Source organism: Saimiri boliviensis, chromosome 8 (assembly GCF_048565385.1).
Source record: "Saimiri boliviensis isolate mSaiBol1 chromosome 8, mSaiBol1.pri, whole genome shotgun sequence".
In the NCBI taxonomy this organism is placed as follows: Eukaryota; Metazoa; Chordata; class Mammalia; order Primates; family Cebidae; genus Saimiri; species Saimiri boliviensis.
In genome coordinates, this window is record NC_133456.1 from 19222995 (window position 1) to 19244922 (window position 21928).

At 35.8% G+C, this 21928-nt stretch overlaps 1 protein-coding gene across 24 annotated transcripts in view; it reads right to left on the reverse strand.

The window, feature by feature from the left end:
* The window catches only part of DLG1 (discs large MAGUK scaffold protein 1), a 278082-nt gene that overhangs the window by 34775 nt on the left and 221379 nt on the right, over positions 1-21928 (reverse strand). For all 24 annotated transcript variants that reach the window (XM_039477338.2, XM_074404057.1, XM_074404058.1 and 21 more), the window contains 3 exons: positions 13387-13501; positions 7755-7931; positions 2990-3056 (listed from right to left, as the gene is read on the reverse strand). In XM_039477338.2, coding sequence (XP_039333272.1) covers positions 2990-3056; positions 7755-7931; positions 13387-13501 — 359 coding nt within the window. The remainder of the gene's footprint in view (positions 1-2989; positions 3057-7754; positions 7932-13386; positions 13502-21928) is intronic.

Here is a 21928-nt window from a genome sequence, read left to right on the forward strand (position 1 = left end):
TATAAGAATTGATAAAATATCACAAATTCATGATACATATATGATCTAAATATATAATTTCCACATGCAGTATTTCAAAACAGCCAAATGAATGTTAGACATGTTAATGAGAAACTAAAATGTTATAAATCTGTAGTGAAAATAAAGTCCACAAATCACTATGTAAGGAAAGGAGAAGGAGGAGTAGGAAATGGCATTAGAGAAAGAAATGCAGTTCTGATCAATGGCAAGCGTATTTTTACCCCACTCAGTATCATGCATAGTTTTGGTGCTGTGTTAGAACACAGTGACTCTGAATAAAGTTGGTTACAGTCAACAAAAAGACTAAGATTTAAATATGTCGTTAATCCAGTTAACTTCTTACAGTATGAAAGAAAAGTTACAACATGCAACCTCTTTTTCAATTTACTGATGGTATACTGTACTAAATCATTTTTAAAGATATACATAAAATAAGCATAAAAAATTCACATTTTTCGCATCTTGGGCATTTACCTGGGATTTTTCCCCTAATACAAATTTCTACTTTAATATTGCTTCAGATCACACTATATAATTTGGTATTTTTCTGAAAGCTACAAGTAAATTTTAAAGGAATTCACCTTTTGTGTGTGTGTGGTTTTCCCCAGGATTTTTTATTATTTGTATGTGGGCTCTGGGGTACATGTGCATATCCTGCAGGACTGCTGCATAGGTACATACATGCCATGGTGGTTTGCTGTCTCCATCCCCCCGCCCGTCACCTACATCAGGCATTTCTCTGGGTGTTATCCCTCCCCAGGAATTTATTATTTCTAAAAAATTGAATGTAACATACAATTTACTCAGATTTAATTTCTTGGACCAAAGATAGTTCTCATCTTTTAAATTTTAAACCTTTAAGTTTGAGTGCTTATTGATACCAGAGACGTACAGACAGTAAATTTATTTGCTGAGTTAACATTCCACATTCATTTCAAATATGATCAAAAGACATAAAAATTTTGTTTTATGTTAAAAAAAAAACCAAACATAAAACAATGCTATAAATGGTATTTAACATAACATGCATTCAGTTTGTTCTCTGGGCTTACTGCTAGAATATTCCATTTCAGAGAGTTCAGAATTATTAAGAATTACATACATAATATAGGATGAAGCCTGTACCATCTTTCTCACCTACTGATAGCCCAAATATTTAGATGCAAGCAGAAGGACTTAAAAGTGAAGGAAAAATAAATGCGCTTCTAAAATACATTTGAAAGAACTGATATATTTCTTTCCTTTTTTTTTTTTTCCTCCCAGACAGGGTCTCACTATGTTACCCAGGCATGCTCATGTCTCACTACAGCCTGGACCTACTGGGCGCAAGCAATCCTTCCACCTTAGCCACCTGAGTAGCTGGGACAACCGACGCAAGCCATCATGCCTGGCTAATGTTTTATATATTTTTTTGTAGAGATTGGGTCTCGCTATGCTGTCCAAGCTGGTATTGAACTCCTGGGCTCCAGTGATCCTCCTGCCTTGGCCTCCCAAAGTGCTGGGATTACAGGAGTAAGCCATCTTGCCTAGCCTCAATATATATTTTTCTTTCTTTTCTTTTGAGACAGGATCTCCCTCTGTCACCCAGGCTGGAGTACAGAGGTGCAATCACGGTTCACTGCAGCTTTGACCTCCAGGGCTCAAGCAATTCTCTTGTCTCAGCCTCCCAAGTAGCTGGGACTACAGGCATGTGCCACTAAGCCTGGCTAATTGATATATTTCTTGATTATCTACAGGCATGTGCCACCAAGCCTGGCTAATGGATATATTTCTTGATTATCTACAAACTTCTTCTCATGCATCTTACTGGCATTTTATTTCTGCCAAATAAAACTTCACATTGATTCCAGCATTTAAAACATGGATTCTCTTAAGAAATAATAGCAGCCGGGCGCGGTGGCTCAAGCCTGTAATCCTAGCACTTTGGGAGACCGAGGCGGGTGGATCACGAGGTCAAGAGATCGAGACCATCCTGGTCAACATGGTGAAACGCCATCTCTACTAAAAATACAAAAAATCAGCTGGGCACGGTGGCATGTGCCTGTAATCCCAGCTACTCAGGAGGCTGAGGCAGGAGAATTGCCTGAACCCAGGAGGCGGAGGTTGCGGTGAGCTGAGATCGCGCCATTGCACTCCAGCCTGGGTAACAAAAGTGAAACTCCATCTCAAAAAAAAAAAAAAAAAAAAAAAAAAAAGAAGGAAATAACAGCAGGAATAATGTAAGGAAAGAACAAAAAAATTTCCCAAAATTCATTTGTAATAACTGGTAAACTTAGATTATAACTTAGTTATTCTGAGATGCCTATTTTCTTAGAAGAGTCATTATCAAATTATCTGCTATGATTAACACTAGTAACACGAATTTCTTTTTCTTTTTTGAGACGGAGTCTCACTCTGTCGCCCAGACTGGAGTGTAGTGGTATGATCTGGGCTCAATACAATCTCCCGCTCCTGGGTTCAAGTGATTCTCCTGCCTCAGCCTCCCGAGTAGCTGGGATTACAGGCGCCTGCCACCATGGCTGGCTAATTTTTGTATTTTTGGTAGAGATGGGGTTTCACCATGTTGGCCAGGCTAGTCTCAAACTCCTGACCTCAGCTGATCTGCCTGCCTTGGCTTCCCAAAGTGTTGGGATTACAGGAGTGAGCCACCATGTCTGGCCTGGTAACATGAATTTCTAATTGAAAATTGAATGAAGGTCAAATACATTTCATTTATAAAAATAAGCTTGGCCAAAAGTATGTTGCTAGCAATATATCAAATGACAGTTTTGATAATTTGGAAGGGTCTGTGAAATGGGTACTTTAATTTAACAAATGCTTATTTAAGCATCTACCATTGTAAAGCACCATGGCAAGAGCTGATCATGATTAATGCTTACAGCAAAATCCTTTTCATTTTAACAGTGTAGCTCAAACAGGAATTATGTAAATTATGCATTTACAGAAATAAGAGATGTCAAATACTCACCCCTTTATCTCTCGTTTTAGAATTGAATTTCACTGTTTTTAATCGGGCTCGTTCTTTCTTCTCAACTCTGTCAAAGTAAAGAATGTTATTTTTTTAAACCAAACATATCTAGGAGTCTTACTAGAAATAACCAGAACTGTTATCTTTATAAAGGGCATTTTTATACTCTAAAACCTTTAGAAGCCATCTAGATTTGCATCCCCAAATTAGAATTGTTGAAAAATGAAATGAAGTGCTCAATTTATTATGAAACAAAACCTGATGCTATAAAGTATCAATACATAGTGTGTGTGTGTGTGTGTGTGTGTATGTTACAAAATTATATGAAAGTGTGAGGCACCATTTCTGAGTTTAACAATTTTCCAAGTTTTGTTTTTTTAAGTATTAGCTTAGCATGAAGAACACAAGCTAAAAATTAAGCTTGAGGAAGAGAAAGCAAATGTGGCAAATTGTTAAAAATTGGTGAAAGTGGGAGAAGGATATGTGAGAAGGATATGTAGAGGTTCACTATACTACTTACTGCCTTTTTTGTACTTACTTTTCTATAGCTCTGAAACTTTTAATAATAAAAAGGTGGGAAATTAAAAACTTAAGCCAGAATTAGAATTAGAATTAAATGACGTGTGTGTGTGTGTGTGTGTGTGTGTGTTTGTGTGTGTAAATATATAAATAACTAGTTACAGTGTATAAGAGTTGTAAAGTATTTTTGGAAGGATACATAAGAACTGTTCATCTTTACCCCTATGGAGGTGAAATGGGTGTTGTGAGAGGCAGCCTGTAAAGCTTTTACATCTTTAAAATTCTGAACTTTACCTATTCAAAATAAGCAAGCAAATAAACTACAATGAAACAAATTTTTCACGTAGATTGTAACACTAATGTAAATCTTGCAAAATTTCATGTAAATTAAGCTTTAATAAATTCTTGAATTTCAACATAGCAATTGTTAGTATATAACAGAAAAGCCTACCAAAACAAGCCTATGAATAAATGCATTTTATTTTTTCCTTATCATCTCTCTATTCAGTTTTACTATGGGTACAACAGGACCTTAGCACTCATGAATTTAAATTTTAAATCTAAGGCCAGGCGCAGTGGCTCACACCTATAATCCCAGCACTTTGGGAGGCCGAAGTGGGTGGATCATGAAGTCAGAAGTTCGACACCAGCCTGGCCAACATGGTGAAACCCCATCTCTACTAAAAATACAAAAGTTAGCTGGGCATGGTAGTGCGTGCCTGTAATCCCAGCTACTCAGGAGACTGAGGCAGGAGAATTACTTGAGCCTGGCAGAAGGAGGTTGCAGTGAGGTGAGATCACACCACAGCACTCTAGCCTGGGTGACAGAGCAAGAATCCATCTCAAAAAAAAAAAAAAAAAAAATTAAAACTCATGATTTTTACTATTTGAGAACAATTCTGAGACTCCATGACATGAATAATTTATAACCTTGCCTAGGTACCTATTAACAGCACCACAAAACTAGTATTTAGTGAGTGAGCTTTTACAACTCAACGTTGTTTTCTAGTCATTATCTTGTTTAGTGTAGTTTAGCAACTTAAATTGTCTGTATTTACAAATATTATTCCTGAAAGAAAGCCAAGAATTGTAGGAATTACAATTCCTGTTATTTTAGAAGAGGTCTAAGAAAGAGAGTTCTGTTTAAGAAAATGCACATTCAAGAACTAATGGCATAATGAGTTGTGGTTTCTTATTGTATTTTATGGGAGTAAGATTATATTCTGCAATGCTACTCATGAATTTGGAAATTGGCAGAGGTCTCAAGGTATCTCTCTTACATTATTTCTTGCTTTAAAACACAATCTTATAGAATTTTGTACAAAATGAAAAAAAAAAAAACCTCTCCAATGAAGCCAGCAGTGTTTATTACTGGGTGTAGGCACAAAAAGCCTTTGCAAGATATGAGACTCTAAGTACTAAGACAATTTTGAGGAGCTCTGACCTTGATATTTAAGATGTAAAGTTTCTACTGACTCAACAAGGCATAAAGGAAGCATTTCCGAATTTAAAGCAGACTATGTTCTATTTCTGGAAAAAAGTTATGCTGATCGCTGCATTGCTAAAAGAGGATCTGCCATCAACGGTAAGATCTAGCCAAATAGTTGGATCATGCTAAATATATGGATCTAAGCCCCAAAATCATAATTATAAATCTTGATTGTAATTTAATACTACTACTTTTGAACTTCTAAAAACAAGTAAATAAATATTTATAAAGGTCTAGAAATAATTACAAAATAGGTATAAATCCAACTAATTAATAAGAAAACAAGTTTATGACAGCATAATCTTGACTTAAAATGAACTAGTTGTAATAAATATTTCTTTATTATCTCATTAACTATTTTTGCTGGTTATCTTACTACTTTAGAAAGCTCTTAAAGAAGAACTTCTAGGGCCGGGCGCGGTGGCTCAAGCCTGTAATCCCAGCACTTTGGGAGGCCGAGGCGGGTGGATCATGAGGTCGAGAGATCGAGACCATCCTGGTCAACATGGTGAAACCCCGTCTCTCCTATAAAAATACAAAAAGCTAGCTGGGCATGGTGGCGCGTGCCTGTAATCCCAGCTACTCAGGAGGCTGAGGCAGGAGAATTGCCTGAGCCCAGGAGGCGGAGGTTGCAGTGAGCCAAGATCGCACCATTGTACTCCAGCCTGGGTAACAAGAGCGAAACTCCGTCTCAAAAAAAAAAAAGAAGAACTTCTAGACAATGATTTGGATGAACCAGATCTCATAAATAAGCTATCTTGGGGGAATTATGAAAGGACATTTTAATATCTTTCCCATGAAAACAGAGACATTCAACAGCACTTCACAGTCTTTAGGAGGGGTTCTCTAAGCTGGGACCATCCTTTGCGAAGAGAGCCTGTACTTAACCACTTTTGCGGTATGGTAAGTATGCACCAATGAATCACTAAAACGAATCACTAGGGCTGGATTCAGTGGCTCACACCTGTAATCCCAGAGCTGTGGGAGGCTGAGGTGAGGAAATCACTTGAGGTCAGGAGTTCAAGACTTGCCCGGGCAACATACCTAGAACCCATCTCTACAAAAACAAAAACAAAAAACTTAGCTTGGGTGCAGTGACATGCATGCACCTGTAGTCCTAGCTACTGGGTGAGGTGGGAGGATAGCTTGTGCCCAGGAGTCCGAGGTTCACTGAGCTATGATCATGTGACTGTACTCCAGCCTGGGCGACAGTGCAAGATCCTGTCTCTTAAAAAAAAAAACGGCCGGGCGCGGTGGCTCAAGCCTGTAATCCCAGCACTTTGGGAGGCCGAGGCGGGTGGATCACGAGGTCGAACGATCGAGACCATCCTGGTCAACATGGTGAAACCCCGTCTCTACTAAAAATACAAAACAACTAGCTGGGCATGGTGGCGCGTCCCTGTAATCCCAGCTACTTAGGAGGCTGAGGCAGGAGAATTGCCTGAACCCAGGAGGCGGAGGTTGCGGTGAGCTGAGATCGCGCCATTGCACTCCAGCCTGGGTAACAAGAGCGAAACTCCGTCTCAAAAAAAAAAAAAAAAAAAAACAACAACAACAATCAATCTATCTATCTACCTATATATAATCATTAAAAGCAAAGAGGAAAGACTGGTGAACAGTACCAATACGTGTAATTTAAACAAGAAAAAAGGGAAGTGAAGCATATTACCAGACATTTCCAAAAATTTTGGCATGAAAGAAGCAATTCAACAAAAACAAAAAATTTAGGTCCTCTCATCTATCTACATGAACTATAGACACTTTGAGTTTTCTCTTCACTGTTATACCTAAATGGCATGCTGACTTAATATATACTTGTTTTCAGCAACTAGTAGCTTTAGATAAAATTTCTGCTTGGCAGCATCATATATATACACACATATATATATTTTTTCATTATACAAAATTTATTATTTATATATACATTATATACATTTATATATATTTAATTATAAAAATATTATTTACATATACATTTATTATTTATATATACACATTATATACATATATTTTTTGAGTCTGAGTCTTGTTCTGTAGCCCAGGCTGGAGTGCAATGGCATGATCTTGGCTCACTGCAACTTCTGCATCCTGGTTCAAGCAATCCTCCTGCCTCAGCCTCCTAAGTAGCCGGGACTACAGGCGTGCACCTCCATGCCCAGCTAATTTTTGTATTTTTAGTAGACAGGATTTCACCATGTTGGCCAGTCTGGTCTTGAACTCCTAAGCTCAGGTGATCCACCCACCTCAGCCTCCCAAAGTGCAGGCTCAGCCTAATTGTATATATTTAAGTTGCACAACTTAATGATTACACACACACACACACACACACACGGGTGAAATAATCACTAGTCAACCTAATTAACATATCCATTACCTCACCTGGTTACCTTTTTTCTGGTGGTAGGAACACTTAGGATAGACCCTCTTAGCAAATTTCAAGTACAGTACTATTACCTATAGTTGCCATGCTTATATGTAGGAGATCCAGAACTTTCTCATATTAACACTTCGTATCTCTCCATTTCCCAGTCCTCCTAACCCTGGTAATCTCCATTCTACTCTCTGTATGACTTTGACTACTTTAGACTTCACATAGAAATGTGATCATACTAATTTTTGTCTTTTTGTGCCTGGCTTTTTAAAAATTAGCATAACGTACTCCATGTCCATCCATGTTGCCACAAATTAAAAGAAATTTTAAAGAACATCAATTATTTATGTTGTATCACATTCAAGTGGTAAGAAAAACAGACATACCTGCGTTTACTGGGAATCACTCCAACTTCATCACTCTCACCATCTGGTGTAACCTGCCTGGCTTGCCACCATTCATCATCAGAAGCATTAATAACATGGAGGATATCTCCAAATTTGAAGTTCAATCCCTGACTGGGAAGGCCACTGTCTTTAGTCTTGTCATAATCAAAAAGGGCTCTAGAATCAGAAGAAAAAAGTCCTTAATTACTTGTTATAATATTAATCAATGTATCATAGGGTCCTGAAAGTACATATAAAGTATATGTAAATAAACATACAATTCTGAAAGTATATGTAATTTAGATAATCAAATATACCACAGTAGGCCAAATAATGCCTAGTTCAATTCTGCACTACATGCGAGACAAAAAGAAACGGCAAAATCAACTTGTTATGAAAATACTGTATTATATTGTCTGTTTCTTTCAATATCACAAGAAAAATTTTAAAAATGCTCCTGGATTGTAATCTAATGGCAACCTAAACTGAATTCTAAAATGAAGACAAATTGAGAGAGTTTGAAATTAATAAAAGTATTAAGATATAGTGTTCGTTTTACTTTAATTAGATACACACAGGAAAACAAATTCCCTGATAAATTTATCCCTTAGTTGTGGAGTGTAAGACTAGATCAATATAGTGATTATTCTGCCAGTTAATCATTCCATTTGTTTACAATACTAGAGTTGATAGTTTCAGAGTCAATAACAATGATGAAAACTAACTATAGATGACTTCATCAGATGGCAAATATTTTGGTAAAAGTAAAAATTTAATATGGTAATTGCAAAGTGTTAAGAATATTTTAAAACTGGATAAAAACATTGTGTCCTGCCATGTGATTAATTAATGTACAATATTTAAATAAATCAAATTTTTTTTTTTTTTTTTGAGATGGAGTTTCGCTCTTGTTACCCAGGCTGGAGTGCAATGGAGTGATCTCAGCTCACCGCAACCTCCGCCTCCTGGGTTCAGGCAATTCTCCTGCCTTAGGCTCCTGAGTAGCTGGGATTACAGGCAGGCACCACCATGCCCAGCTAATTTTTTGTATTTTTAGTAGAGATGGGGTTTCACCATGTTGACCAGGATGGTCTCAATCTCTTGACCTCGTGATCGACCCGCCTCGGCCTCCCAAAGTGCTGGGATTACAGGCTTGAGCCACCGCGCCCGGCCATAAATCAAATTCTTAAGTCCAAATAAGCCTTCTCAAGAGTATAAGAAAGGATCACAACAATTACATTTATAATATAATTTATTCATTCTTTTGTTCTAATTTGGCAACTGGAAATTAGGATGCAAATTATAATTTTTTTCACACTACCTAACATTTAAGAACCTATCTATTGAAGGAAAACTCAAGAGGGGTGGAATTATTTGATGGCTAAATAAATAAATTAGTAGTTAATGGTTTTTCAAATGAGTTATTTCAAGTCCTTTCAGGGGCCAAAGGTGTTAGGGAAAGAAGGGGAATCAAAAGTAGGAAGGCTCACTTAAACATACATTCAAACATAGAGAAGATGAGGGTACAAATAAACATAATATAAAATAGAAAATAAAGCACCTTTAGAGACAGTACAAATGTCAAGACATTCAGAAAAGGAGAATACTTTCTTACATTATAAAAAGTCATCTTTTGAATCACAAAATATAACTGTATTATTGCACAACAAAGGAAAAGAAACCACCCACAATCTCTTATGTTAGCATTTTAATATTCTCTATTAATATATTTGATTCATAAAAAAGAAACCATGGGAAAATGTGAGTTATTAATCACATGTATTATAAGAGTGCAGTGAACATCTGCTAACCTACTATCATACTTGAGACTACCCACAAAACCTTTATCAGTAATTCACCTGCGTATATTCCCTCTGATCCTGATTTCCTTGGATCAAGAGTTAACCACTATCAGAATGTAACCATCGTTCTTACAATACAATGTTTATTTCTTTGACTCATTCTTTTTTTGTTGGTTTGGTTTTATCATATAATATGTGAGTGACTAAACAATATAATGTATGTTTTTACTTGTTTCAGAGTTTTATAAAGAGGTATACTGTGGGTAGTTTTTTGTAGCCTTTTTTTTTTTTTTTGCTTTTGAAATAAAAAATACAATGACTAAAAAAGCCCCACAAGATTCAGGTGTGGTGGTGTGTGCCTGTAGTTCCAGCTACTTGGGAGGTTGAGGTGTGAGGATCCCTTGAGCCCAGGAGTCCAAGACAAGCCTAGCCAACAAAGCACGGCCCCATCTCAAAAAGAACTGCAAGACTTCTGATTAACCATAGCAGACTGTGTCTATTTCTTTTCCAATCTGACTCATTAAAATGACAAAAAAATAAGAAAAACACAAAAGAGAGAAGACAACAGGGGAAGAGAGATTTTGATATACTTTTGGATGATGCTAATTAAATTTAGTATAATGAAAGAAGCTATAAATGGAGTGTCAGCAGAGAGGGTAATAGAAACAAGTTTTATTCCACAAGAACCCTGAAAATGGTCACAAATTAGAAGTATACAGTAGTACCAAGGTAGGCAGGGATAAGTTACTGTACTAAAAACAGAAGTTCAAACATTGTATGTAGCACTTAGACCATCTCCACCAAAGTTCCTTTTCCCATTCCCAAAACCACAGAAGACCAGAGGTTTAGTCTCCAGATAAACTGAATTTGAAGACTTGTATACTCTAAAACTTGGTGGAGAAGGGGAAGTGGCTGGACTGAAATGGATGAAAAGGACAATTCAAATACTGAAAATGGAAATTCTAGCAACTTGCTTTATACTATTGGCAGGAGATTAGGGATTCTCATCTAGTGATATTTATACCAAATAACAGAATCACGTGGGACAGCAGAGGAAACGTAAGAGCCAATTTATCCCCTACTTTACCCCATTATCTTCTAGTTAAACGCATTATCTTCATTTCTCTATTTATAAGAATGTAAAACAATGAAAGGAACACTGGATATTTAAAGAATGCCTTATATAAAACACTAAAGAAAAAAACCCAAGAAAACAGAGAAAGCAAAGAATACAAAACACAGAAGAAAATCCATGAGATACACAAGATATGTCCACAAAAGAAACAGAAGATCAGGGAGCTCGTGGAAAATAAAACAGGATATCATACATTCCCACACATTCCAAATTCTCTACTGGGCAGAAGGCAAAATAAAGTCATTTCAGACATGCTAAGACTCAAAAGGTACCTCCCACACACCTTTTTGCAGGAATTTACCGTAGGATGTGCTCTAGGAAGACTGAGAAAGAAGAAAATGTGGCATCTAGGAAACATGTGACATAGTAGACAGCCAAAGGGAACAGAAAAATGGCAAAGGGAAGTCCCAGTTGAGAGATATACAGCAAGTTTACAGAGCAACTAGTCTAGACTGGAGCAGAAAAATGGAAAAAACCTGAACTGACAGACTATATGTGACCATGTTTTCATCATGTGAAAAACTCTACAGTGGTTACTGGAAGATATGGAAAGATACTTAGTAGTTAAGTACATGCAAAATTAAGTAAAAGGCGAGACAATTATTAAGTCCAGGAAAAATGAAGGTTCACAGAAGAAAGAAAGCTCACAGGGTACTACTCGACTGAGTCATGAAAGCTATTACAAAGTCACATGACTCTAAAATCTATTAGTTTTATTAACAGAGATAGGCTATGTTTGGGTGATGATGATGAGACTGAATGAGTCGTTTGGTATTACAGAGAAAAGTTATCATCTACCATGGTAGTAACACTGATGTACAAAACTGGTAAAGTAGAAGATAGCAGTATATGCATGTCATTTAGAAATATGGAGGTGAAGGCTGCATATTTAGAAATAAGGAGGTAAAGGAAGTTTGCTAGGAAAATAGAGAATGCTTGTTTCTGGAGAATGAAACTACAGGCTGGTGCAGGTGACAGTTTTCATTATATGCCTTTTGATAATATATGATTTTAAAAAATAGAGGCTGGGCACAGTAGCTCATGCCTATAATCCTAGCACTTTGAGAGGCCAAGGTGGATGAGGCCCTTAAGCTCAGGAGTTTGAGACCAGCCTGGCCAACCCGGCAAAACCCTGTCTTCACTACAAATACAAAAATTAGCTGGGCATGGTGGCACAAGCCTACAGTCCTAGCTACTCACAGGGCTGAGGCAGGAGGATCGCTTGAACCCAGGAGGTTGAGGCTACAGTGAGCTGAGACTGCACCACTGCACTGCAGGCTGGATGACGAGTGAGACCCCGTCTTCAAAAAAAAAAAAAAAAAGGAAGAAAATAGAGCATTGCTTCTCTAAAAATGATAAAAAGTGAAGATGATTTACTAAATGTACCTAAAATAAATATAACCTAATATGATTTGATTTTTATGCCTTTGTAAATATTTAATCAAGCACAAATAAAAGGCAACACATGAATTATATTACAATTAGGAAATGTGGATAAGCAAAAAGGAAGAAAATGTAAAAAAGAGAGTACAAAAATCTATGTAGTTTTCCTTCTTTGAAGTATTTGTAAATATAATATACTTTTAATGACCTTGGAATATAAGAGTTTAATAAGTACTGCTAGAATTCACAAAAGGAGAAAAAAATCTGATGCATTTAAGATTCCCACATCATTGGTAGGGTTTTAAGCAGCAAACAACTTACAGCAGAAGACAAAAGGGATAGAAAGAAGAAAAGTAAGAAAAGTTTCCTTCATGATGTATCACACAGTAAGATTGATTATGAGAAGACAGTAAGTCATATCATATGTAAACAAGTACAGAGTACATGTTTGTGTGTAGAGATATACAGGTGTATAGGATACATGTCTATATGTGTAACATATATCTCTCATCAGAAGGATAAATGAAACATATTAAGAACAGGTCACCCAAGAGTATCAGGACGAATGAGATAATAATTTATAAAAAATGGTTCAGATTACTTACAGTGCTAATGTTACAATAATAGTATAAAAAAGTCATCAAAGCTCTACTAAAAGTGAAGTATACAGAATACAAATAAATTCAGATTTCTGCTTAATGTCTTATGAGCCAACAAAATGAAAAAACAAACCCAGTTTACATACTAATAGCACCCATTTATTAGACCTATGTTGCCACTTAACCTTTACATATTATAGAAAATTAACATATTTGCCTTCTTTCAAGTGTTTAAAAAAAGTGTGTAGAAATTTTCTGAATATGCATTATTTACTCAGGCTATTCATATTTTAAACTATTATTTACATACGCTTTCTTTGTTACTATGGAAATTGCCAAGGTAATTAAATGTTACTTGAATGGAAAATATATTAGAAAGGGATACAGGTTAAATCTAAGTATTAGATATAATAGTATCAAGCTTGTAGTCACTATTAACACATCAATCTAAAAACAACTTCTGGTCCACCAAAATTTCTTCCTTTATCCTATAATTATTATTCAAGGATTATATAACTTCCATTAATAAAATTATTAATACAAAAATATTTCAATTCTTGAAAGATGCACTGTCAGAGAATCAATATGGAAAAACAACACTGATTTGCAATATATTTTCTTATGGTAAAACTAAGTTATAGTGAAAAATACAAAAGAATTTACATGCATAACTAATTAAGAGTTGCCATAATTAGAAGTAAAAAAAAATTTACCTGACATAGAGGGATCGCTTCTGGCTAGTTCGAAGAGAACCTGACCCTGAACTAATACTACTATTCATCATCTGCTCCCGTAAATCATGTATTTTAGCTTCAAAACGACTGTATTCTGATGGAAGAGAAAGAGAAATACATTTATAGATTTTCAAATAATAAGTTATTTGACGATAATATGTTAAATACACAAACTGTCCTCTAATTGATTAAATGTGGTTAGAACCTTAATATAGTAATATGCATAAAATGTTGTCTAACACACAAATATCAAAACAATTATTAATAACCTAAATGTACCATAAATTAGAATTGGCTGGGCTAGAATTTATGTGTTCTTTTAAAGTTTATACCACATTTAATTAATTAAATGACAATTTCCAAGCAGCAGACAGCAATAATCTTATATTACTGTTGAATTTAAGTGTAAATTTTAAAAATCAAGATTTATTCTACTTTTTATATTTAAAAAATCTATAATAATAATTAATACACTAGACGCTTTAATTATTGACTTTTTCCCCTTGAGACAATCAGTTCATTTTATATACTTAAATACCGAACTTGTGCAGGGTCAACATTAAAGGGAAAAATATGCCTTAACAACTGATAAACAAAATTTATTTTAACTCATTTTATAATTTATAAATTGTCAAAATTCAAAAGACACAAAAGCAGTCTGAAGGGACATTCATGAATATTTTCATTTAAAATACTTTTTATACAAAAATATGATTTTGAAGATGGACTATTTTAAACTATATATTTAAAACTATTAAGTCTATTAATAACCTGTTAACAAAGGTTTAAGCACCTTTTCAAAAACACTGCAGTCACATGGTTATAAACATGTATTTTTTACCCCTCTATTCATAACAAACAAATTGCAGACAATTAGGTCATATCAAATCTGAGTTTCTTACAAAGCCTGTCTTATAACAACTTCTCTGGGAGTTTGTATAGGTTAAGATGACAGAGTAAGAGTAAGCATGATTACTGCTGAGTTACTCTTCCTTTTACCATAATCCTCAAGTTTGTTTTATGGATAGTAAGCTCAACTGAAGCAACAATTCATCAAAAAGCTTAGAAACATTTAAAATTCCACATTAATAGCTAATAAAATACTATCCTTTCAAAAATATAATAAAACAAAATAAAAACATAGTCTTAATAGTAAAATGTATCCATTATAATTCAATAATTATCAATCCATGGCAACTTGTCTTTAGTATGTGTAGACAAAGTTAAACTACAGATTGATGGAGATGTTAATAAAAATACGTAAGGACATCATAAGTTTAGAAAAACTAGGACCACTGGGTTTTTGCTTAATCTCTTCTATTTCAGCATTGTATCTGCTTTGTTGGATATGAGTAATTCTGGTTCTCAAGATAGTGGCGATAGCAGAATAAAAGTATCACATAATGACCTAGTTATTTTATCCAATATTACATTAGCAACAGTGAATTATACCACCAACACTACCACTATGATATCATGTTTTGATTACTGTAAACAGTTAACTATTTCATGTAGTTTTTTATTCTTAGGCTATAGCTAGAGATATACAGTGTAATTATTTTTTTCTTATTTTTAAAGACAGGATCTTGCTCTGTTGCCCAGACTGGACTGCAGTGGCACAATCACAGTTCACCGCAGCCTTGAGCTCCTGGGCTGAAGCAATCCTGCATCAGCCTTCCAAGCAGCTGAGACCACGGTGCGCACTAACATGCTTGGTTAATTTTTAAAGAATATTTTTGGTACAGATGACATCTTGCTATGTTGTCCAGGCTAGTCTCGAACTCCTGGCCTCAAGCAATCCTCTGGCTATGGCGTCTCACAGCCCTGGAGTCACAGGTGTGAGCCATTGTACCTGGCCAATTACCCTTTTAAAATTACTTGGAATAGTTCCTCCCTAAGTATTACTGTTGCCAAGTGGATATACATTTAGATTCATTTGTACTCTATTTTCTTTTCTTTTTTTTTTTTTGAGACGGAGTTTCGCTCTTGTTACCCAGGCTGGAGTGCAATGGCGCGATCTCGGCTCACCGCAACCTCCGCCTCCTGGGTTCAGGCAATTCTCCTGCCTCAGCCTCCTGAGTAGCTGAGATTACAGGTACGCGCCACCATGCCCAGCTAATTTTTTGTATTTTTAGTAGAGACGGGGTTTCACCTTGTTGACCAAGATGGTCTCGATCTCTTGACCTCGTGATCCACCCGCCTCGGCCTCCCAAAGTGCTGGGATTACAGGCTTGAGCCACCGTGCCCGGCCACTGTACTCTATTTTCAACTTCAATTTGCCTTTAAAATTTTTCACTGATTTTATAAGCAGGTAAAATAATTCCACAGTCAAATCTATATAACACAAATATTTGAAAAGTCCAGCTTCTATCCCTTTTTCTCATCCTATTCTGTCCTGATCCTTATATGTAAACATTTAAAGAAAGGCTTATTTTTCCATTTTTAACAATATAAAGATAAACACAAACATGCAAATACATTTATTCTATATTTTTATATCTGTATATATATACACACACAAACAGATACATTTCTTTTTTTTTTTTTTTAGACGGAGTCTCGCTCTGTTGCCAGGCTGGAGTATTGTGGTGTGATCTCGGCTCACTGCAGTCTGCGCCTCCTGGGTTCAAGTGATGCTCCTGGACTACTGTCGCACGCCACCACCAGCTAATTTCTGTATTTTTAGTAGAGACGGGGTTTCACCATGTTGGCCAGGATGGTCTTGAACTCCTGATCTTGTGGTCTGCCTGCCTCAGCCTCCTAAAGTGCTGGGATTGCAGATGTGTGCCGCTGTGCCTGGCCAACATTTCTCTTCTTTCTTAAAGCAGGAGAACACATATTTCTCTGCTTTGCTTTTTTTTGCTTAATAGTATATCCAGAAGATCACTGCACAATAATATATACAGATGTCGTCCGTGATTTTTTTTTTAACAGCTGTATGTAGTCCTTTGTTTTTAACCTTTACTTCTTTGTCATAGGTATGATTCATATATATTGCATAGGGTTAAATTATGCTTTATTAGGAAGCCTAGAAATCGTATGCTTTGATGAGCTAACTTTTGAAATGATTCAAATTGTTTAATCTCAGTTCTATTCTTACTATCCTGTCTTATTTATTCAAGCTTTTAACATAAATAAACCAGTGGCAGATTATATTTTCCAAAGATGCCCACATCCCACATGTTCTTGTACACTGTGACCTTGCCATTTCCTCATCAAGAGCAGAATCTAATTTCCCTCTCCTTGAATTTGGGTTAGTGCTTTGAGTCATTTGTATACCAAAAAATGTGAAGTAATCCTGTGTGACTTTCAAAGTCAGATTAGAAGAGGCTATGAAGCTTCCGTAACACTTCTGCAATGCTTGTTCAGATACCATGTAACAAGACTAAGTACTCTAAAACCACCATACTGCAGAGGTCACATGATGGTGCTCTGAGCCCAAACTTCCAGCCAGCACCACCAATACATAAGGCAAAGGGAGCAAAGCCAAACTGGGCCTTCCAAAGCAGCTCATTCACCACCTAAGTCCCACTAAGTGACCTCAGTTGATGCCAGAAAGAAAACAAGAATCATCTCGCCAAAATCCTGCCTTAATTCCTAACCTACAAAATCTATTAAAAGGGTGTTATAATCTGTTAAGCTTGGGGTAGTATCTTATGAAGCAATAGTAACTGAAGGACAGTCTCACTGTATCATTTATTTGTTCTTTTAAGTATGTGTGCATAAAAATCCAGACACATTTGTCCTTTTGTTCTAATGTCACTTTTGTTTGGCTTTTGTCTTTTGGTCTCCTTCTATAAGCAATCATCCCAGATCTGATTGGAAATATTATCCTTTTACATCCAATTAAAAACTTTAAAGCAATCAGGAAGCTTATTCTGTTTTCATATTATCTTCAAATTCTGCCCCCATTTTCTAATAACTGTACCTTATCAAAATTGTCAGACCACATAGCCTTTTCATATTATACACTCTCTTTCTTAAAATCATCTTCATTAATGCTAACACTAGTCCTTATGTCAGTATCACTCCTCCTATTATTTTGGATGTCTGAAGTTTGTTCTTTCTCCCCAGGAAGTGTTTATACAAACATTATTACTCTAATTCTTTGTTGACACATTTGATTCCAGCCTTTATATGTGAAAGTCTGTTTGATTCAGTTTCTTTCTTTGATTCTTTATGTTCACTCCATTGCCTTCTATAAATTGAGAACAACCGAATTTTCTTTAGTTTTTTTGGTGGGGAAGGGGGAGTGGAATTCCAGGGTTTTTTTTTTCTCTTTAAATTCTAATAATTTTATTATGGCATTTTGCTCTGTAGTTTGAAACAACTTTTTAAAATTTTAGAACAGATTTCATTTATGTATTTTTCTAGCATTGTTTTGGATTTCTTCCTAGGAGATTCCCATTATGTGCATGTTGAATATTCTTTGCCTATCTTTTGTATCTGTCACTTTCAAATCTTTTGTTTCTTTCTTCTAGTATTTTTTTAAAAGACTAAAGCAGTCACAAACTGTTTTTCCTGAACCATCTGATAGCAATTTGCCTTCTTGATGTCTCATCACCTCTAAATACTTCAGTATTTCCTACAGATATTTTCCTATGTAACTATAAAACCATCAAAATCAAAGTAACATTAATACATTACTACCATCTAATGCTCAGATCCCAATGAAGAGTCACCAATAATGTTCTTTATAGAAAAAGGATGTAATTCAAAATCATTTGTTGCATTTAGTTGTTATATCTTTTTAGTCTCTTTGAGTCACAGCAGTTTCTCAGTCTTTCCTTGACTTTGTGATCTTAATACTGTTAGAGATTACAAGTCAAACTGTTTTGTAGAACATCTCAATTTGGGTTTGCCTTAAGTTTCCATACAATGAAATTGAGGTTATCCAACTGTGGCAGGAATATCACAGACATTACGTTCTACCCAAAACACCTTTATCAGGTGGTACACAATTTTGATCTGTCCCATTACCAACGTTATTAACTTTAATCACTTGATTAAAGTTGTGTCTGCCAGGTTTCTCCACTGTAAAGTTACTTTTTCCTTTTGCAAATAAGTTACTGAAACTGTTTACAATTCTCCATTCTCATTAAACTTTCAATTAATTAATTTACTTATATTAGTAAAAACTGATTTCCTACTTTATTCAGTGGGTTATAATCAGCCATTATTATCACCAATTGAATGCTGAAATTGTTCCTGATTTGGCCAGTAAAAGTCCCTTGAAGTTAGATTCTGTGTCCATTTGCCAAGTCTCCATCATTCCTTGAGTACTTTCTTGAATCTGGCAGAGGATATTACAGAGCAATCTAGCATTTTCTTTCCCTGACTCCTGGGGAATCTGCCATTTGACAAAAAAAGCCTTAGTAATTTTGGTGGGGAATAATATTTGCAAGGCAAGATCTGGATGCTAGGTTTTTATTGCTATTGGGGTGGCACTAGGCTCAAGCCCTCTCCATGAGCAGAGCCAGGGAAAATAATATACACACAGATACATACACACTGATATAGATATTTATGTTTACATCTATATCAATGGAAAACCACCCCTTCAAACCAATTTCTTCAATTCTAATCCAGCATTATAGGATTCAAATTTAAGTTTTCTTCCTTTCCATATCTATAACTCTCTTCTCAATAGTGAAAATTATGAATAACAATAACCTAACATATATATTAATTTTGCCAATCTCAATTTGATCAACCATCCACTTCCCTGACTGGGTGCTGAGTATTTCCATATGTGCTTTCCTTACCAGGCCTCAGGCTCTGACTCCTGAAACCAAGGCATTATCTTGCATGGAAGCCATCCTCATGGGTAAGTCCAACAGGCCACCAAAGCTCTCCTAAACCTCACCAGCCCTGAGGTGTACATTAAACTATTTTGCTCTGCTCTACCTAATGGCTTTAGGACTACACTGGTCAAGTTGTAGAAAGATAATAGCTACTTTTGCTTTAAAATTTTTTCTTCTTTTTCATCCTATTGCTTTAAGGAAATAGCATGTCTCTTCTAGTTAAATTTAGTCTTTAAAACAATGTCTTTATTTCTAACAATTTTCTGAGTTCTATCAATTTATTGATGTTCTTCTTACACATATTCTACCATTTTTCTTTAAGTTGTTTTGAAATATTAATTTTAGTTTATATTCGTTTCATAAACTATGTCTTTCTGGTAGTTTTAGTCTGTGGAGATATTACTCTAATCCTTATTTTCACTTTTCAAATAGGTTTCCACAGGATTTAATCATGATCTTTTCCTATTGCTCATTTTTATATGAAATTATTTTCCCCAACTTTTACAAAGAAGTTACGAGTCAAGATAGGTTTTTTAACTTCACAGCTCTAGACCTCTCTATTTTGTTGTTTCTTTCACATGTTTAAAGACATGATCTCGGACTGTGAGATTTCCTGAAGCTATTCACCCCTGCAAATCTGGTCCTTCTATTTTGAAACTTTGGCCCTATTATCCCTATCCTATTCTATTTGGGTTTTATTCCCAGCAGTTCTTCCATAGTGTGGGGCTTTAAATGGAAAGGGAGTTAGAGGTGGTGAACTGTGTCATAGGGCCCAGACTGCTCTAGCCCCTTCATTTCTTACTGTAGATTCCTTGCACTCAACATGCAGGAATCTACAGCTATACAAAAACTCTTACAGTTCACCTGGTGTTCTCAAATTGTCCTACTGCATTTTCTCGTGGGTACTGGTTAACACTGGGCTTCTCCTGTTGCATCCCCTTACATAGATGCTGATATCAGATGGTCTTGTATACAGCTGATACCTTGTTTACATCAGCTTATATTTGGGGTACATAGGATATCTTTCATCTTTTCATCTAGTTTTATTGTACATTTTAAACAAATTTTGGTTTTGCTTTCCTAATTTTTTTTTTTTTTTTTTTAGGGAGAGGAGTTCTGGGCAATTCAGCTTTAAATCTACTATCTCTTTTTGTATTTTCCATTAGTCTCACTGGTTTATGTTTCAATGAATTTACTTCTTAAAAAACAACTAGGAAGTGATGACTTTCCAATGTTTATCTTTGTTTTTTAGTATTTTACTATTTTAAATATAATTTATGTGTACATTTGTATAATTTTACTTTTAATAAAGGCTATGTTTTAGTTTGCAAAATTTCTGAAAATTTAACTGGCTCACCTCTGCTCTTGAAACAAAAGAGACTTCTGTGCTTCCTTAGCCCTGAGTTCCTAGTTTCCCTTCACTTTTTGTTAATTCCTTACTGCGTTAACAGCTCTGCAATGCTTTTTAAATAAGAGGTTTATTACATTTCATGCAGGATTATTAGTTTTTAGCAATTTTGCTGATCTGATAATAGAAGTCCTAGTAATTTAAAATAGTCTACATTTTAGAAATTTAAAAACTTTCTGTAAAAAAGAACACATTAGTTTTTAGAGTGATGCAGTAAAATATTCTTTCTTAATAACTAATATAATATAGAAAGGTGGCTATGAGGAATTGATATAATTGATTTGTTTCAAATCAATTTTAACTACAAAGCAGTTAACATAGTCTCAGATACTAAACATTTAAGATACTGAAGAGCTAAGCCAATTTCCAATAATTTCTTAAATTTGTGATTTACATTGTTCAACTGTATTCAGATCTTCGTATCTATAGACTTTGCTTAGCCTTTTTTTCCCACCCAAGACAGTCTCACTCTTTTGCTCAGACTGGAGACCAGTGGTGTGATTTTGGCTTACTGCAGCCTCTACTTCTCTAGTTCAAGTGATTCTTGTGCCTCAGCCTCCCCAGCAGCTGGGATGACAGACATGTACCACCACACACAGCTAATTTTCTTTTGTATTTTTATAAGACAGAGTTTCATCATGTTGGCCAGGTGGTCTTGAACTCCTGGTTTCAAGGGAACTGACCACCTTGGCCTCCCAAAGTGCTGGGATTACAGGCATGAGCCATTGTGCCTGGCCAAGTCTCTGCCTTACTCTTAACAATTCCCCATAGCCAGCTTTCTATATGTTCAAAACATACTTCAACATCGTCCTCAAAGTTGCTTTTTCCTTTAAACCTTCTATTTCATTTACCTAGTTAAGATTCCTACCTTTTCCTTTTGTTTCAAATCAATTGATACTTTTAGTCCTATCAATCTCCCCCCCACCCACCCCCCCCCCCTTTTTTTTTTGAGATGAAGTTTTGCTCTTGCTGCCTAGGCTGGAGTGCAGTGGTATGATCTCAGTTCACTGCAACTTCCACCTCGCAGGTTCAAGCAATTCTCTGTTTCAGCCTACCAAGTAGCTGAGATTACAGGTGCCCACCACCATGCCTGGCTAATTTTTGTATTTTTAGTAAAGACGGGGTTTTACCATGCTGGCCAGGCTGGTCTCGAACTCCTCACCTCGTGATCTGCCCACCTCAGCCTCCCAAAGTGCTGAGACTACAGGTGTGAGCCACTACACCCAGCCTAATCTCTGTATTTTACCCATCCTGTGTATATTTTTAAAAATAGCCCCACCAACGTATTTTTTCTTTATTTTTTTTAAGA